The sequence below is a fragment of the Anastrepha ludens genome, chromosome 5, assembly GCF_028408465.1.
Source record: "Anastrepha ludens isolate Willacy chromosome 5, idAnaLude1.1, whole genome shotgun sequence".
Classification (NCBI taxonomy): Eukaryota; Metazoa; Arthropoda; class Insecta; order Diptera; family Tephritidae; genus Anastrepha; species Anastrepha ludens.
Genome location: NC_071501.1, coordinates 109,646,034 through 109,664,688, shown reverse-complemented (window position 1 = coordinate 109,664,688; position 18,655 = coordinate 109,646,034). Strand labels below are relative to the sequence as shown.

The following is an 18,655-nucleotide window of genomic DNA, read 5'->3' as shown; positions in this document are numbered from 1 at the left end:
TTGTGACAATAATTTATTTGCAACTGCTAAGCACATATCTTCAATATGAGATGGAAAACATGTTGCACAATAATTGAAAATAATGTCCGTATTTGATGCGGTGTACCTGTTGCGGATGCATCTGCAAGTGTTGCATCCCAATGATTATCATCTTCAAGTACATGCAATTCTTCACATGCTCGCCGGTAAGTTTGACAGAGGCGCCCATTAACTCTTTTCAAATTCAAAAAAGACGTTGGTCCACGAACATTAATTAATAAAATACCCAAATAAAAACATTCAGCCTCGCTAGGATGCACTGTATAAAGTCGTCCTACGGCGTCACTTTCAAAAACACCAGGATAACCATCAACAGGTTTTCCTCTTTTACGTCTTTCCCATGTGTAATATGTTGGTACTTGTGAATTAAGCAGTGTTTTAGCAAATTGATCTCTTTCACATAATTTAAAAAAATAAATTAATGTGGTTGATGGCGGTCGCTCTACAATTGTCTGAGCATTATCAACAGTAAAATACACACGCTGTCCATTTTCCAAATGAACTGCTAAATGAATAACAGCTGGACTACGGTCATGAATGGAGAAAAACAAAATTCGCCAAACTGCCTCGTTACTACTAATGTACCTGCCCATTTGGTATTGAGTTATTTCATCATTTCGGTTCTCTGCAACTCCAAAAACAGCCATGCCACTACCTTTGTTAATATACTTGCAGCAATCCCTGAGAGCGCTATTTTAGTTATACCTGCTTTTAGGCATTTATCTCGTAAAAGTACGTTTGCCCATATGAAATTGTCTACCTAAATGCATAAAAAAAGTTTTAGCATAACTTTTTCGAGTATATATACATACAGGAGGATTTATTTTTTACATTTTGCTCGTCGGCTTTCGCGTTTTCTTTTCAGGTTTTAGACTTTCACCACAAAAAAAATTACGCAAACCCTTGAACAAAGTTATACTAATAGAAACCTGATCTTAATACTCGAGCTACCATCAAATTAACACATTTTATTTTTTAAAAGAACATTTATGGCGACTGTCGACCCATATTGATGGATTTCAAAAAATGTATGGATTCAACCGCTGAATAATTTCGTATATTTTAAATCCATCTAAACTTTTACATTTGCGCATTTATATATATGTATTTACGGCGGCCGCCGTAGCCGAATGGGTTGGTGCGTGATTACCATTCGGAATTCACAGAGAGGTCGTTGGTTCGAATCTCGGTGAAAGCAAAATTTATAAAAACGTTTTTCTAATAGCGGTCGCCCCTCGGCAGGCAATGGCAAACCTCCGAGTGTATTCCTGCCATGCAAAAGCTCATCATAAAAATATCTGCCGTTCGGAGTCGGCTTGAAACTGTAGGTCCCTCCATTTGTGGAACAACATCAAAACGCACACCACAAATAGGAGGAGGAGCTCGGCCAAACACCTAACAGAAGTGTACGCGCCAATTATTTATTTATTTATTTTATTTAACATTTAATTTAAGTAAACGCTTCAATATTTATCCAACAACTTTGAACTTCGAAAAATACAGGCTGATGGTTATTAATGGAATCAAATATATTTAACGAATTTTTATTTTATTTAAATCATTAAACGTTCAAATGAAGCTCAAAATATTTTTCCAGTTTAAAAAAAAAACAATGTGCTTTGATGCCGTGTCACGCATGCATAAAAAGGAAAGAAAAGAGATGACAATTATTGCGCTACGAATAATACAGTCGCATACGTCACTCGACATCGATACAATGTTATTCATGCCTGTGTATATTCTATTCATTTGCGTGTATTCTCATTCCGTATACGTAATGTCCGTATAAGGGAAACACGCAAATATTGTATTTTTCACACTTATACAACGCACGCATACTTTTACCGATTTCTTTAAAACTTCACATAAACCATCTATGGACCAATACCAATGATCTGTGAAGGTTTGATTGAAATCGGTGAATGCGTTTAGGCGTGAATCGGCGACTAACGAACACAAAAAAACGTCTCCATTTTTATATATAAGAAGATACATTTTTTCATAATTAGTTAAATAATTCACTCAGTTTTTTTTAGAGATACTTTCTTTTAACATCTGGTGGCATTACCCGCGATTCCAAGTGTTGTTGGTGTTCTTCTGCTTTCGGCAGTCAAATCTCTCGCTCCCTACCGCAGTGTTGCCTAGCTTTGGATATAAAAACGCACTAAAATGCCCATTTAAAGAAAATAAAACACCAAATTTTTGTTTGAATCACTTAAAGAACTCTGTGTGCGTGACAAATTGTCTTTAGAACGTGCGTTTTTTTTTTAAATAAATGTGTTATGCTTATGTACAATTTAATTGATTCTTTTGTTAAGGGAACGACTTATTTGCTAAATTTGAGGTTATGTAACTAGATAAGGTACTCTTTTTGTAAAAAGGTCAGTATGGTTTCTTAGTATTTTCTGGTATTTTGTGGCTTATTTTTACAATGAATACACCTCTTGATGCCCTATGTCCCACTTAGGATTGATGGCCGGAAGAAACTATTACACCTGTATGGTTTTAAGTTGATAGAGGAACATTTAATATTCTTGCATAACCTTAAAAGGAGCAAGAAATTAAATTCACACTTTCAAAATACCAAATATTATAAGAACCAACTAATTCTCATTAGCACTAAAATCTTCTCAGAGTGACGTTTTTTAACCTTCTTTTGTATAATAATAAATTTTTTTTTAACTTAGAGTTTCGGTAGTTTTAAATGAAAAAAAGAAACAAACACCAAACTTCAAAATTTTTGCATTTTCGGTATAAAAAAGCACTAAATTTATTGCGAAGAGCAAATGGTTGGCAATACTGCACAACTCGGAAAAACGTGACGTCACGTACTCTCTGATGGGCGCAATCTTCTTTCTATCATTCTTGCGTTTGAAGTATTTTATTGTGATTTAAAAAAAAATATTTTTTGATCACATCCACAATGCACTCCTCTTCTCTCTCTGCATTCCTCTTCTCTCTCTGCATTCCAATTCCTAGAGACTATGCAATCGCACGAGTACGTAACTGACGGGCAGAATGATCCAGATTACCATTTTCTCAATAATCTTGAACGTCTGCTCGGCTTTCTCGAACACACGAACGAGATTCATTGTGCAACACTTCTTTAAATATTTCATTGCTCTACCGTTACGCTCTATTGTTGGGCTTAACATTTCTCCGATGAAAGAAGGAAATAACTCTGAGGCAACCGAAGGCTTCGCAGGTCGCCCCTCGACAGACAATGGGAAACCTCCGAGTGTATTTGTGCCATGAAAAATCTCCTCATAAAAAAATACTTGGTGTTTGGAGGCAGCTTAAAACTGTAGCTCCCTCCATTTGTGGAACAACATCCAGACGCACACCACATTGGAGGAGGAGCGCGGCCAAATACTTAACGGAAGTGTACGCACCTATTATTTATTTATTTTAAACTCCTTCTCAGAAAGAGTGGACCCCGACATAACTAATATATGTTCCGCATGTGAGAGCTCACCACACGAGACTAACTATATACTTATTCACATGACCTATTAATTATGCTCATCTAGCACCTTTCACGCTCTGGAACCAAACTGGTCGAAACAGCACGTTTTCTGGGTCTACCGTTAGATGAGCCAGACGAAGACGATCGATTACTATACAGCACTGGCAGGGGTTAGTAAATTGCTACAGCAACAACATCTCATACTTCCAGTGCCATTGTCCTGGTCTCTCCAGATGTAGATTTACCATTTTAACCCAGTGAAAACCACTTCAACCTAACCTAATCAAAAGGGTGATCAGATTGGAGGTAGTTTTTGCAATAGGGGTTTTTGACAGATCACGCGTGACTACTGTCAATCAAAATATATAAGTTTTTTCAGTATTCATTGCATCAAGGAAAAACTTACGTCTCAACAATAAATCGTGAGATAGTATTACGAAAATCAACGCTCTGTGAAAAGTGTTCATTGCGCGCTCAGCCCAACTTCTGGTGGACAGAACTGTTCAGTGATGAGGTCCATTTTTGACTTATTGGTTACATCCATTCAAAACAACTGTTTAGTGAAGCCTATGGGCTGGAGGAGTCATCGGCCAATATTTCTTCATAGACCAGGCTGGGGCCAATGTAACAGTGAATGGCGTACGCTGTAGCGTCGTAGTAAACGACTTTTAGATGCCGAAAATTGAAGCCCGTGATCTTCAAAGCAATTGACTTCATACAGACCGTGAAACAATGGACTTATTGCGTAGTTTCTTGTCTCGGACCAGTGAATTGGCCACCAATCACACTTTTGGACTTTTATTTGTGGGCTTAAGGGGGTATTCTAGTCTAGAAATTTAAAAAAATCGATAGTTTAAGTATTCAAAAATATCTCCCTAAAAGGATTTTTCAAAATTCGAATTACTTTCAAAGTTACAACTATTTTAGTGACGCGACAGCTGGACTGGTTGGAGTGGAACTTTAAACTTGTTTCTCTCGAAACTATTTCTTTCGATACGGTGGGCACGATATCTCAAGTTCTAATCAACCGATTTGCTTGAAGTTTATCGTGAATATTCTTTAAATATATCTCTATCGGATGACGCACGAAAAACTAGAAATTTAAATTTTTTAATATGTGTAAACAATTCGAGAAAGCTTAAAAATTAGGGAAAAATCGACCTCAATTTTTGAGTAGCCGCCATTTTATGAAAAAAAAATTTTCTCCGTTTTTTTCTGCGTCATACGATAATGACATTCATATTAACTAAGAGTTTGTCATCCTTTTTTTTCAGATGACCACAAGGGTAGAAATCGTGTTGACGAGGACTCTGCCTTTTGTTTCCCCCTTCCATTTCAAGAACGCATAATTCCATGAAAATTTACTTATTTTTAATTCATTTTGTGTGATCTTAATATATAAATAAATAAATGGTAAAAAAAGGATAGTAAAAATAGCTTTTTTTTATTCACCGTCAAAAAATGCTCGAAGTTCGGGCCTTTAGGCTTGAATACCCCCTTAAGTAAAGTCTTAACACTTTGTGGATAAACCAGCTTCGATTGAGACATAGCAAGCCAACATTATTAAAGTTATTCACGAGATACCGACCACCGAAGTCCTCTAGCGAGTTATTCAAAATTGGCGTTTACGGATGGCGGAATTACGGCGCAGTTGCGACCAACATTTGCAAGTCATTATCTTTAAGAAATAAATGTCAAGAATGGTTCTACACAAATATAATGAAGATTGTACAGTTAATTTAGGGATTCCCTGTAAAGGGTGGTTAAGTTTCAAAGGCCGGTGTTGATTTTGCATAAAATACATTTTTTACAAGAAATTATTATCATTTCTCTTTATTATGATAATATTGGTATAGTTCAATTACGGATGGAACAAAATATCGGTCAAATAGCCGCCGCGGTCTCGGCGGCACAACTCCATCCGATGGTCAAAATTTTCGATGACCCTGAGGCATAATCGAGGTTCTATGCCGTTAATGTGCCGAATTATCTCATCCTTTAGCTCTTGAATTGTTGCTGGCTTATCGACGTACACCTTTTCTTTCAAATAACCCCAAAGAAAGAAGTCCAACGGTGTTAAATCACATGATCTTGGCGGCCAATTGACATCGCCGCGACGTGAGATTATTCGGCCATCAAATTTTTTGCGCAAAAGAGCCATTGTTTCCTTAGCTGTGTGACAAGTGGCACCGTCCTGCCGTCCTGTTGAAACCACATATCGTACACATCCATATCTTCCAATTCGGGTCATAAAAAGTTCGTTATCATCTCACGATAGCGAACACTATTCACAGCAACTGTCTGACCGGCCTCATTTTGGAAAAAATACGGCCCAATGATGCCGCCGGCCCATAAACCGCACCAAACTGTCACTCTTTGTGGGTGCATTGGTTTTTCGGCAATCACTCTTCGACTATCATTCGCCCAAATGCGGCAATTCTGCTTATTGACGAATCCACTGAGGTGAAAATGTGCCTCATCACTGAAGATGATTTTCTTCACGAAGTGCGCGATATGCATTTTGATTTGAACGCCCTTTTTCATAATAAGCCTGAATAACTTTAACGCGTTGCTCGATTATGTATCTTTCCATAGTTCGAATTGCCTTAGTCTGAAATTGAAAAATCTCAAATGAGATGCAGAAAACAGCTCGACGTTTAGGTATGGTTTACATTGAATATCGGCCCTTGAAATTTAACCACCCTTTATTATATCAATTTAAAATCCGATACTTCTAAATTGATCAGGCTTCATTGAATGCTCACACTTCGCATGTGGAGAAAAGCATTTCCTTTCTAATTATTCGTTTATTTTCAAAATTAAACATTGAGTAACCTTTTATAAAGCAATTTATACGAAATCCAAATCTGCAACTTCCACCTAAGCCCATTGCACACCAGTAGCAGTTCAGTCACGAAGTAAGTAGTATAAAACCAGGCAGGAGTTCAAGCAAAGTGACAGCACAGATCGGTCGAGCTTTTTCTCCTTTTCTCCGCTGTCTCTTCTTTCGACGCTTCAAACGAGACTCGAACTATTTGTTTTTATTGTAGCTAAGTAATTAAATCAATTCTTGTAAATTAATTAATTTTCGTTCTTAATGTATTTTATAAGTATTTTGCGAGAACCGGTTCCACGAAAATACGAAACGCAGATGCTTTGCATAGGAACTCATTAAGAATGCGAAAAAAGGGTAGCTTTGTATAATTTTGTAGACCAGAATGACAAGAAATTTTAATTAAATGTTATTGGATAATAACGTTTAGCAAAACAACAAAAACTGTTAGGCAACAAAAAGTGTTAAGCAACAAAACTATTAAGAAAAATTCGCCAATTAATGAGTTTCGTGTTGACAAGAGTAGAAAAAAATATGAATAAATGTTTCTGTTTTTAATTTTAGCTGTATTTTATTTTCTATGCTTTATTTTGTTATTTATTTTTGTGCTTATAATTTTTCTTTCTACAACTGACAGTGGGCATAAGTTATTTACGCGCAGAGAAATCCATGACGAAAGAAATCTAAACTTAAATCGTTTACTGATTAAATAAAAGAAATGCTAATTTTTAAACAGATACGTGCTGGACATACATACGTACATATTTATATGTAAATATGTATTTATTTTATGTATGAAATTAGTGGTAATTTGAATATAACAGCGATCGATTGGCTTGGGCGATTTCTAAAACGTTTTCAATTAGTTGCGATGAGGAGTTTATTTCATTTTGTCTGTCTGTATGTATGTAGGTATGTATGCATTTAAGAATATGTCTGTATGCATATGCATATGGTATATTTTCTATATGAAACTTGGTACATTTTTTTCTCCTTGAGCTTGTAGCAGTGAAGCACAACAATGACTCGGGCTTTCTCGCGAAAAAAAGCAGTTGTATTTGTTGCTCAGCTCTTTGAGCGCACTCTCAAGCCTTAGAACATCTGTGATTCTCTCACTTCCCGCAAACACCCCTAATTGTTGGTGTTGACTTTGCATTTAGCATCCCGCTGACAGCAGGTAGCCGGCGGTAATCGACTCCACACATAGCCAACTATCATCATTTGAGTAGCTGTTTTTGCACTCCTCGTTTGCTATAAAATCAGCGTCGCAAGCCGGTGAGAAATTAGTTTTGTTGTGTGGTTAGTTATAACGACTTGCATCCAGAATCCAGCATCGAAATCAAATCAAATCATGAAGTTATTAATCGTACTTGTTGCTACTTTGGGAGTGGCTTGTGCCTTCCCACACGGCTTTGGTGGTAATGCTGGAGCTGATGCCGGTGCTAATGCGTCAGCTAGTGGTGGCGGAGGCGGCTTCGGAGGTCCTCAGGGTCACCGTGGCGGTCATGGTGGTCATGGTGGTTCTGGTGGATTTATTCCCGGTGGTCCAGGTGGTCCAGGCGGTCATGGAGGCGGCCAAGGTGGTCTTGGTGGTCATGGTGGTTCTGGTGGATTTATTCCCGGTGGCCCAGGCGGTCATGCAGGCGGTCATGGAGGCGGCCATGGTGGTCCTGGTGTCTACGGAGGCGGTAGTGCCAATGCCAACGCACAGGCGAGCTCCAACGCGTATGGTGGTGATAATGCCAATGCCAATGCCAATGCCAGTGCAAAGGCTCAAGCTGGAGGCTTTGGTGGCGCACACTCTAATGCAAACGCTCAGGCTAGTGCCTCAGCCGGCTCCGCATTCTAGAATAACACACACCACACTCATCTCGAACTGCCCAACATTTTTTAGCTAATGTGATTTATGTATAAAGTTTTAAGCAAAGATACAAAGAGAAAAAAAAGTGACAAGAAAAAAAAATAATAAAAAATTTAAATTTAATATAATATTTATTTGAATTTTTTTCTGTGTTGGATCAAAGACTACACATTTTGAAGACTACGTGTATTGTGCGGAGACATGCTGATTATGTGAGTTCTGCAGCTCTACGTGACTTAAATAATGAAATAATGAAAATAGAATTACATGGAAGCCATATTGTTAAAAGCTCGACAAAGAAATGAGTTTACTATACTGATAAAATGCATACCTTAGTTGAAAAAGACCTACCTGAAGTAGTAGGGACTACGAAGAGATCTATATGAGTGAAAAAAAATTAACTCTTGCGGCCTTCATGGGCATAGAGGGCGCTTGCAATAATATTAGGTCTGAGTTAATTGTCACTGCACCAAATAGACCAGAGGGAACAATATGCCTCTGGAGATCGACCTTGCTAGGCTGTATGGAAACTAATGATGTGACGGGAGGGCCAGAATCACTAGATTCGTGTGTAGGGTGGTGCCCTCACGTCTCTCTATATCTAGTAGCAATTGACGAAGTCCTAACTCCTTTAAAGGGGGGTGGGGTAGAGGTAGTAGCATACGCCGATGACGTAGTCCTATTAGTATCTGGACCGTTTCACTCGGTGAGAAATTTGTTAAAAGGTCATTGGTTGTACTCAGTCGCTGGGCTGCTAGTTTCGGCCCCTGAGTGAACTATGACAAAACGGAGCTAGTGCTATTTACCAGAAATTATAAACCTCTACTTTAACTATCTTGGAGTGATACTTGACATTAAACACCTTTGGACACACTGAAAATTGGGAAAATAAGGCCAGTTTTCTAATCCTGCATATCTACATAATGCGAAATGGAGACACTCAAGCCAAAGGTCGTGCTTTAGATGTACAAAGTAGTGGTTCTGTCAAGCTGAACATATGGACGGACACCTGATGTGGTGGGAAGCTCTTTGGAAGGGCTATAACATCACTGAACTGTGGCGCGTGCATGCATGCATTGGCATCACCGTAGCATCTAGAAGTTGTCCCAGTGCTTGTCCCCTGAATGTCGGTTTGCACTTACTTCCCTTCAACTTTTACGTTATTTCCATCGCTGCTCAAAGTGCAATCAAATTAAAGAAGGTTGGCCTCTGGAGGCAATCTCTCAAAGGACAAGGTAGCATTTTTGGGCAGTTAACACCGTAATTCTCTGAATTTCGGACAGATCTCTATACGAAAACTGGAGTTTGAGGGCCGTGCCAGGGCAATCTTTGAAAGTAGGCAGGATTGTAACGAGGAGAAAACCTGCACCGAAGCTGGTAACCCTGTCTTCCCTGATGGCTCCAAGATAGACTCGGTAGTCGGAGTAGGGGTTTTCTCTTAATCAGCCAATTTATCTTTGTTCTAAAAATTGCCGAATACTGTAGTATTTTTCGGACAGAAGTCTCTGCGATCCTGCTGGCATGTAAAATGCTTAGGGAACGTGGAAACGAGGAGGGTATTCACATTTTTCCGGTAGTCTAGCTGCCATCAAAGCTCTGACGATGCCATGGTACACATCGAAACTAGTGAGCTCCTGTAAGGAGGATACCAAATCTCTTTTGAGTGCAAAAAAAATAAAATAAAATATCTCTGATCTGGGTTCCAAGAACATAGAGCGAAATTAAAAGCCAGGAAGGGGATTGGATTGGTCTGAGACACCTCCTACTCCGCCATCGGCACCCCGCTGACTGTTGTTAAAGGAGAATTGCACAACTTATTTCTCAGGGAAGCATAGAAACGATTTTTTCGTGCGCTATTTCGAAAACCCCGTGGCACCAGTAGAATTGGCGGATGATTCTCTCCAGTGGGACTCCATTTCACTTAATTAACAAACTCATAGCTGTGTTTACCGGTCATTAGAGAATCAGCATACGCGCAGAAAACCATTAGACCATTGAGTAGGTCAATTCTGTCTATAACTTTGCCAGAAAAGCGCTTGGAAAGAGAGGATATTACGCAATTGTCTTTTTGACTTAGCACAAGCATTTGATAAAGTCTGACATGAAGGCCTATTATACAAACTCAAAATGAATCTGCCTCACTGCTATTAAAAGGTGCTTAAATCCTACCTAGAGACTAGACATTTTCTTGTGAAAATTAATAAAGAAGTTACTAGGCATCACGAAATTGAAGCAGGCGTTCCTCTCAAACCGGTCCTGTAGTCTGTGTCAGAAAAAAGGAATCGCAATTATTCATGAAGTATAAAAGATATAGATATATTTAATTTTTTTTTTCATGAAAGTATATACAAAACTACGAGTCGCAATGACTCAATAAGCCATGTAGTCTTCATCGTTGTCGAGTATAGCTTGGCTGAACCAGCTTTCCTGCCTAGCTCGTCGACAAAAAGGACTATATTTTGCGAACTTGACGCACGAGTTGCTCTAAATCATGGACTGGCTTGGCACCTGGGGACTGGGAAGGCCAGCCCAATACTGTGACGCCATTTTCTTGTTTTGTTGTTTCTCAAAGTGTTTTTCTGAGAGCAGTGGTTCTGATGATGTAGGACGGTAGGATATGTTCGCCTCCTTCAGTCAACGTTCGACTGAACTGATTGTGCGTGGCGTAGTCACAAAGAAGGGTCCCGCTTAAAAAGTTGGACGATCACTTTACCCTACTTTTTAGTCGTCACTCGCTTCAAGCCGCGCTCGGAAATTTATCAACATTTTTGTACACCTTATACCGAAGATTCCACATCACAACAAACTTTTTTGATTTTTGAATTACTTTTGCAGCCGTGGCGTAAGATATTTTCGGCCCTTTCGAATGCGTGAAAAAAAATATCCCCTCGAAACGCTTCACGTACTTCTCACTCATTTTTGTTTGGTTGCGTTTACGGGAAAGTGTCGAACTGCACTAACCTGAGTTAGCACTGGCGTCGTAGCCCTTGAGTGGGACTATTAAGCAGCAAAAAGGAGAACGAAATATATCTTGAAGTTACAAGAAAGCAATCGGTTCTTTCCTTCTGGCACAGGCTGCGATCTATACATGACAAAAACCACGCACTCAGCTACATAAGCGGGCGATACGACTTTAATGACCAAAAATGATCTTGTCTCCATTGCTTCATCTCTACTGTAGCACAACTTCGACAAAGTTAGTACCTGGTTGATTATGTGGCGTATAAAAGCCAAATCAATTATTTTCACACTCCGCTAAGACTGAATGTCCTCCAGTAACTTTAAATCACTACCAAATACCTCAAGCTGGCATCAGGCAAAATACCTGGGTATTTAGCTCAATAGTAGGCCAACATCACTTCCACATAGATACATTCTTGAGGTGTAGGCAACTAGGAGTACAATTTCGCCCACTGGTTGCCCAACAAAAAATCTGCATTATCACTGGGTAACAAAATTTTTTATCTACAAATCTACCCTATGACCAGAAAGTACCGGGAATGTTTAAATAAAACAAAACAGAGTTAAATTTTAGGCAAATTTATTTTATCTCCTTCAAAATATGACCCGTATGAAGGTAACATAGTAAGTAGTCTGGTCAAATACTTATTTTTTATAGATATTTTTGAGGAATTTTTTTTTTAAGGAAATAAAATGCGATCGTTTTGATTTTATAGTATATTATTATTGACATTAAATAGTATACAAAAACAATTTTTTTTTGACATATTTTTTTTGTAGTAGGGCGGCACCAAAGTAAGCGTCTTAAAAAAAAGATAGGTGGCTTGTCAACAGGATTTTGGCTCTTCAGGACATCTGAAACGAAAAAGTTAAACCGATTACTATTCTGTAGGGTTGTCATTCTGGTAGGTTAAAAATAACAAAATGGCGGACTTTTGAAAAAAGGTATTCCAAGATATTGAAAGCCGCTCACTTTGTCATTGTTGTGGTCCTTAACATTGAAAGGCGCGTCATTCGCACATATCGGCAAATATTTTGTTTTCTTTACATTGACGTTTAGTCCAGCATTGTGAGATTGTCTTACAAGATGTCATTGTGGTTGTTGTAGCAGCATAAACACTCACCCTACTTACAGACGGGGAATGCTGCTGGAGTGACAGTCCTTGGCCGGATATAAATTCGGGTCGTTTCGGTGACGTAGAACCGACTGCTGTGAAAACGTTGTCTTACAAGATCGTTCAGTTTGCTTTGCATGTCTGATCTGTGCTGAGAAAGCAGAACTGTATTGGCCGCAAAATCTAAGTCTTCTAGGTGCTCCGCTGAAACAGGTGCCGCAGCAATCCCCTTCTTTCCACATTATCAATAGAAGAGGTTAGAATTTCAGCACACCGGCTTCAGTTCGTATGTGGGCACACATCCAAAAAAAAAATCAAAATCAAAAACCGCTTACGTGAACGTTGGCAAATAACAAGGCTGCCACTTGACAAATGCAAGCTGAACGCAGCTACAAAGGAAATCAAATAAATGTTATTCGACCATAAAAATAAGAAACTTAAGAGACGCATCGAAAATCATGGATCCGGTATAACGACAAACTATGCACTATGGAAAGCTACAAACGAAATTGAAAATAAAATTGTATACAAACCACCTCTCAGAAAACTTGATGGTAGCTGGCTAGAACAAATCTTGACAAGGCTGAAGTTCACGTAAAACACTTCAAAAGTATTGTACTTTCACCAGCAATACTCCTAATGTAAACCTTTCCCCAAGCCACGCAAAAAAATATCTATGAAAACCGGAAAATGTTACTTTAGAAGAAATAAAACAATGCATATGTAATAGAACTGATCCAAAGAAATCGCCTGGATACGGCCAAATAACTGGAAAAATTTTAAGAGAACTCCCAGGCAAGGGTCTTATCTATATAGGGAACTTGTTTAATCAAATCTTAAACTTGAAATATTTTCCAAAAGTATGGAAAATTGCTCAAATTATTGCAATACCAAAACCATGCAAAGATCCTACGCAGGTAACTTCGTACAGACCTATAAGTCTACTGCCGGTATTATCAAAAAGTCTTGAAAAGTTACTTTTTGACAGAATCGAGGCCATCATACAAGAAGAAAAAATAATACCTTGCCACCAATTCGGATTCAGGCAAAAACATTCCACCATCCAACAAGCTCACAGAGTTACAAACACAATTTTTGAAGACAACGAGAAAAAACGAACGTGTGAAGCAGTACCTATATCTCGACGTAGCCAAAGCTTTTTACATAGTATGGCATGTAGGACTTCTACAAAAACTCCTAACTTATTTACCAACAGACTACTGCAAATTAATAAAAAGCTATATATGTAACTGGAAGACAATTTTATGCAAAACTCGAAGATAAGTATTCTGATATACTAACAATGGAAGCAGGTATGCCGCAAGGTAGTGTCCTTGGGCCGCTTCTTTACCTTCTTTATACAGCTGATATCCCTACACCTTTAACGAAGATCTCTCTAACAGCAACATTTGCAGATGACACTGTCTTGCTAGAATCAAACAAAGATCCAAGGATGGCTGCTTATAAACTTCAGGAATTATTCGACAACACCTTTCAATGGTTCGAGAAATGGGGAGTTAAAATAAACGAAGATAAATCCGCCCACGTTACATACACTAACAAGAGAAAAAAACAATACAATCCAATATTCATAAAGAATAAACAAATCCAGCATGAGAAAAAGGCAAAATACTTGGATATGATTACAGACAATAAATTTATTTAATTGGAAGTTACACATTGGACAAAAACGACGCGAAATCAAGACTAAGTTTAAAAAACTTCATTGGCTTTTGGGAAAAATTCAACGCTGTCACTAGAAAATAAGATACTAATATACAATACAAAGTAATCATAACACCAATATGGAAATATGGCTCAGAGCTTTGGGGAACTGCAAGTAATACAAAAAAATAAAAACTATACGACAAACGCAAAATAAGATACTTCGTATAATATCAAAAGCAGAATGGTATATGTATATTAAATGATAATATCCATCGAGACCTTAAAGTAAAAAAGGTTCATGAAGAAATACGCAACAACAACTTAAGACACACAAATCAACTACTAGAACATTCTAACAGGGAAATTCGGCAACTTCCATTGAAAGAGGAAATCGAGACGAGGAGGCTTAAGCGCAAACGACGAACTGACCTGCAAATTTGAAAAGTTCACACTTCTATGAATAAGGACGAATAAATATAATATATAATTAAATAACGAGTTTATTTTGTAAATCAATGTATTTAGTGGTATTAGCTTCTAAATATTATTGAAACCCAAAAAGAAAGAAAAATTGTAAATATTTTAAGTTGAAATAGAGGTTAAAAAAAAACTAGGATATGCAAAGTTCCTGTCCTTTGGAAATTATGACGTATTTCAATATCCGTACTTGCTTCAACCACTACCAATTAATCCATGCCTCTATGAAGCTCGAAGTTCTTTATATGGAAGGCACTCTCCACCGACACCTCACCGGAAAAGAATTGTCAAAAATCAGCGGTATTTTATGGTATCTTGAAAGCTTGAAGTGATTCGCTTATGTTATGAATTCTAAAGGGGCTATAAAATTTCTTAAACTCTAGACTTTTGTTGCAGTTTTGAACAATTTTCTACAAATTTTGAAACTATGGGTTAAACAGGTTTTTGTTGCAATATAAACTACTACTGGATTTTTTATTTACTTTTTTTATATGAGAAAAAGCAGTGGGGGTACGAACAAATAGCGGTTAGAGCAGGTATGTAAAGAGTGATCAATTTAGAGGTATCGGATTGTACATTGACATGAAACAACGAAAATTCAAACTGATTGGGCAATCTTTATTATTTTTGTGTAGAACCATTCATGACATTTATTTTTTAAACATTTCTTTTCTTGTTCACTCTTCTCGGGGGCCTAGGGCCTCGACAAGACTCTTCCTTCGTACACGGTTCTGTGCTGTTGTTTTTGCAGCGTCAGATGAGGTGTCGGCATCTGCTAGTTCGCGCAACATCGACCTTCTCCAAGTGTTTCTTGGTCGACCGCGACTTCTGCTCCCTTGCAGATTCCAGTCCAGTACCATTCTCGTGATGCTATCTGGTAGTTTTCTCAACGAGTGACCTATCCATCGTCACTTTCTGCATTTGATTTACCAGAGGATGGGTTCCTCATTTGTTAATCTCCACAGTGCGTCGTTACTGATCGTGTTCGGCGAGAATATTCTGCAGATGATGCGGAGGCATTTGTTGGCGGAAGATTGCAGCCTCTGTGTGATGGTGTTAGAGACCAGCCATATTTCGCTTCCGTACAACAATACGGACTTCACGCATGAGTCGAATATTTGTATGCATTCTGTATGCATTAGCCTGTAGTTGACGTCTTCATCTGCTCGACCATCTGCCGTGATGATGCAGCCGAGGTAGCAGAAGCTTCCGACATATTCCACCAATATCTGCCTTGTGTTACTGTGGTTAACTCTCATAGCCTTGGTCTTAGCGATGTTAACCTCCAGTTTAACGGTGCGTGCCAGCGCCTTTCGTTTGTCCGCCTTCACTTGCATGCCAGAGAGTTTGTGAGAGAGGAGGCAGATGTCATCGGCGAAGTCCAGATCCTCAAGATGTCTGGTGAAACTCCGAAGCGATGCCTTTCTTGGGCAGGGTCATCAAGGACGATGGCGAAGAAAAAGAGCGACAGGGGACAACAATCTTCCGTTATGCCTGCGTTGGTAGCGAATGGATCGCTGATCTCGCGTTTGTGCAGCACTGCCAATTCGGAGATCTCGTAGAGGGCTTTGATGAGGCGGATTATCTTCGCGAGAACTCCCTTTCTTCTCAGTGTCAGCCATATTTTACATTCCCTCTCAAATAAAAGTCCAAAGGTGTGACATCACACAATCTTGGCAGAAAATCCACTGGTGCGAGACGAAAAATAAATCGCTCACCGAAACGACGTCAAACAACGCAGTAAATCCATTGTTTCACGGGTTGTGTGGCAAGTAGCGCCGCCTGGTTGAAACTGAATGTTGTAGAGATCACGGGCTTCAATTTCCGGTATCAAAAAGTGGTTTATCATAGTGCGATAGCGTTCGCCATTCACGGTTACATTGGCACCTTGTCTTTGAAGAAATATGAGCCGATAATTCCTACAACCCATAGGCCGCACCAAACGCTAGTTTTCAATGGATATAATGGCTGTTCTAGAATGGCTTCACGTTGCTCGTCAGCCCAAGTCCGGCAACTTTGCTCATTGTCGTAGCTATTAAGCCAAAAATGGCTTCATCGCTGAACGGCATAAGTTGGAAACACATTTCACAGAGCGTCGATTTTCGAAATACATTTCGTCTTTCCATGATGAAATGTCAATGACTACCGAAAAAGAATTATAAGTTTGGAAAAAAGTACCTCCAATCTGATCAAAAGTACAGGTATCCCTTGTATAATGCGGTCTTATACAACGCGGTTGGGATATAACGCGATTTAGAAAAATTAGGTTTCAGTACAACGCGAAATTTAGGCTTATATAACGCGAAGGGGAAAATACATAATTATAAAATCTGGTAACACTAATTTGCGTACCACATATTTATAATATGTAATGTATTTTTAATGTAAACCGGGAGTTACCCTTTTTTGCCTTAGATAGATAGAATAGATATTAATCTAGCACCTTATTACGAAATTGAAAAGGAGCTAAAAAAAACCACCCACCAAAAACTGATAACAGATTTTGCAATTATAAAACCAGTAGAAGAACCACAAGGTCCCACAACTAGTTTCTTATCCAATAGCGAAAACTATGTTAAAGAAATATCTTCTGATGAAGCTATTGCTACCCCAAAACGCCCACGCGCAAAGATCTTTGAAGACAGTGAAACAGATTAATTACCATATGAAGTTTGAAGAATAACAATAAAGTTTTTAATAAACCTTTAATTTGTTTTAGTTTGTTTTTAGATGTTTTAATGTGCACATAATTATTTAAATTTTGTTTTTTGAATTTTGAAATATGTATGTACATATGTATTATTATTCATATCTTGTGTTTTTAATTGTATAAGAAAGTCTGAACTTTAGTATTGAGTTGAAATATATGTGCATCTGTTATTTTATATGTATTTTATTTAAAAAAAAAACCTATTGGAACGTAACCCCCAAATTTATATGAAAACTATGTTTTAGATAACGCGGAATTACATAACGCGCAATTCTTCTGGAACGTAACTATCGCGTTATACGAGGGATACCTGTACTTCCATCTTTTTACAATATAAACTGATAAAAAACACAAAATATTATCAAAACATTAACATGTAAAAGAGTAGTGAAATAAAAAGCAAACTTTTTTTTGTGTCCATAAATTTATATTCGCAACTGTACATATACACATACAATCACATGTATGTGCATCCACAGCTTCATGCGTGTAAAACTTGTACGACCGTTTCAGTCTGTTTATGACGTCAATCCATCGACGCAACTGGTTTATCTATTTTTTTCTGCCGAAGCCATAAATATTTAACAGATGCGAAATGTGTATTAAATAGCAGTTCTTACTCATACGTAGATGCATCTTAATGACGATTCAACTTGCTGTTATTCTTGAAATGCACCCTTTTCTAAACAAAATCATTATCTTCGGGGATTTCTTAATACCAGTTTTCCCACTTTCCAAGAAATCATCATTCACCTGTTTGAACTAAATTTATTTACTTAATTATGATAATAAAGTTTAAAAAAATTCGCAAATAAGTTGGAAATCAACAAAAGTCTACAGTTTGAATATTGAATAGTTAAGTTAAGCTTTCACATACAGTAGCGTGCAATAGTGAGCACATGTTGGGCGATTTAACTTTAAAGTCTCTGAAAAAATCTAAATGTACAACTTAATGAAACAAAACTTTCAGCATTTATTCGTTGCTATATGTAAACCGTTTATATATGTAAACCGAAAGGGGCTGTAACATTTAGTACAGTTGTAATTATATACCGTTATGGTTTTTGTTTCATGTTACTGTGTTTTTACTTTTGTTATTAGTAGTAGAAAGGTGTTCGAAGTTAGACAATCGCTTTATGATTAATATTAATATCAATTATGAAGAAAATAAGTGTGGAGCTCGAAAACAGCGTCGTGGTTTTGACTAATAGTGGGAATTCCTCAAGAAAATAGAAAAATAGAAATAGAAAAAGAAATGGAATATTAAGTATTAGCCAACGCACAGTTATTAATGTACAGAAGCGAAGAAATGTAGCGCATGCACCGAATGTTGGAGGTCGACCACAACTTCTTTCGGACTTAGACGCACGCCTTATGGTACAAGAAGTACGCAAAAACAGTTTTGTGACACCAAAGAAGGCTGCAGCAATGTTAAATAAGAACATCAGCGAGTGGACCGCGCGTAGAGCATTCCATAGAATCGGGTATAAATCAGCTGTAAAGAAGAAAAAGCCTGCGTGGCGTT

At 38.0% G+C, this 18,655-nt stretch overlaps 1 protein-coding gene and 1 long non-coding RNA gene across 3 annotated transcripts in view; both read left to right on the top strand.

Annotated features, from left to right (window-relative positions):
* The window catches only part of LOC128864527 (uncharacterized), a 54,894-nt gene extending 50,035 nt beyond the window's left edge, over positions 1–4,859 (top strand). Inside the window, exon 3 of the long non-coding RNA XR_008454706.1 lies at positions 4,780–4,859. This is a non-coding gene — a long non-coding RNA (uncharacterized LOC128864527). The remainder of the gene's footprint in view (positions 1–4,779) is intronic.
* Positions 4,860–7,612: 2,753 nt separating this feature from the next.
* Positions 7,613–8,329, top strand: LOC128863289 (uncharacterized). 2 transcript variants are annotated; one of them, XM_054102395.1, is made up of 2 exons: positions 7,613–7,888; positions 7,919–8,329. In XM_054102395.1, exons 1-2 carry the CDS (start codon positions 7,690–7,692, stop codon positions 8,185–8,187), a joined length of 468 nt encoding a protein of 155 aa, XP_053958370.1. In that variant the 5' UTR covers positions 7,613–7,689; the 3' UTR covers positions 8,188–8,329. The 2 variants fall into 2 exon arrangements, with proteins under 2 accessions (XP_053958370.1, XP_053958369.1); XM_054102394.1 differs by having other exon boundaries at positions 7,614–8,329.
* Positions 8,330–18,655: the final 10,326 nt, after the last annotated feature.

Bases quoted from the DNA above. Each gene is read 5' to 3' on its own strand.
- LOC128863289 (XM_054102394.1), top strand. From the start codon at position 7,690: ATGAAGTTATTAATCGTACTTGTTGCTACTTTGGGAGTGGCTTGTGCC.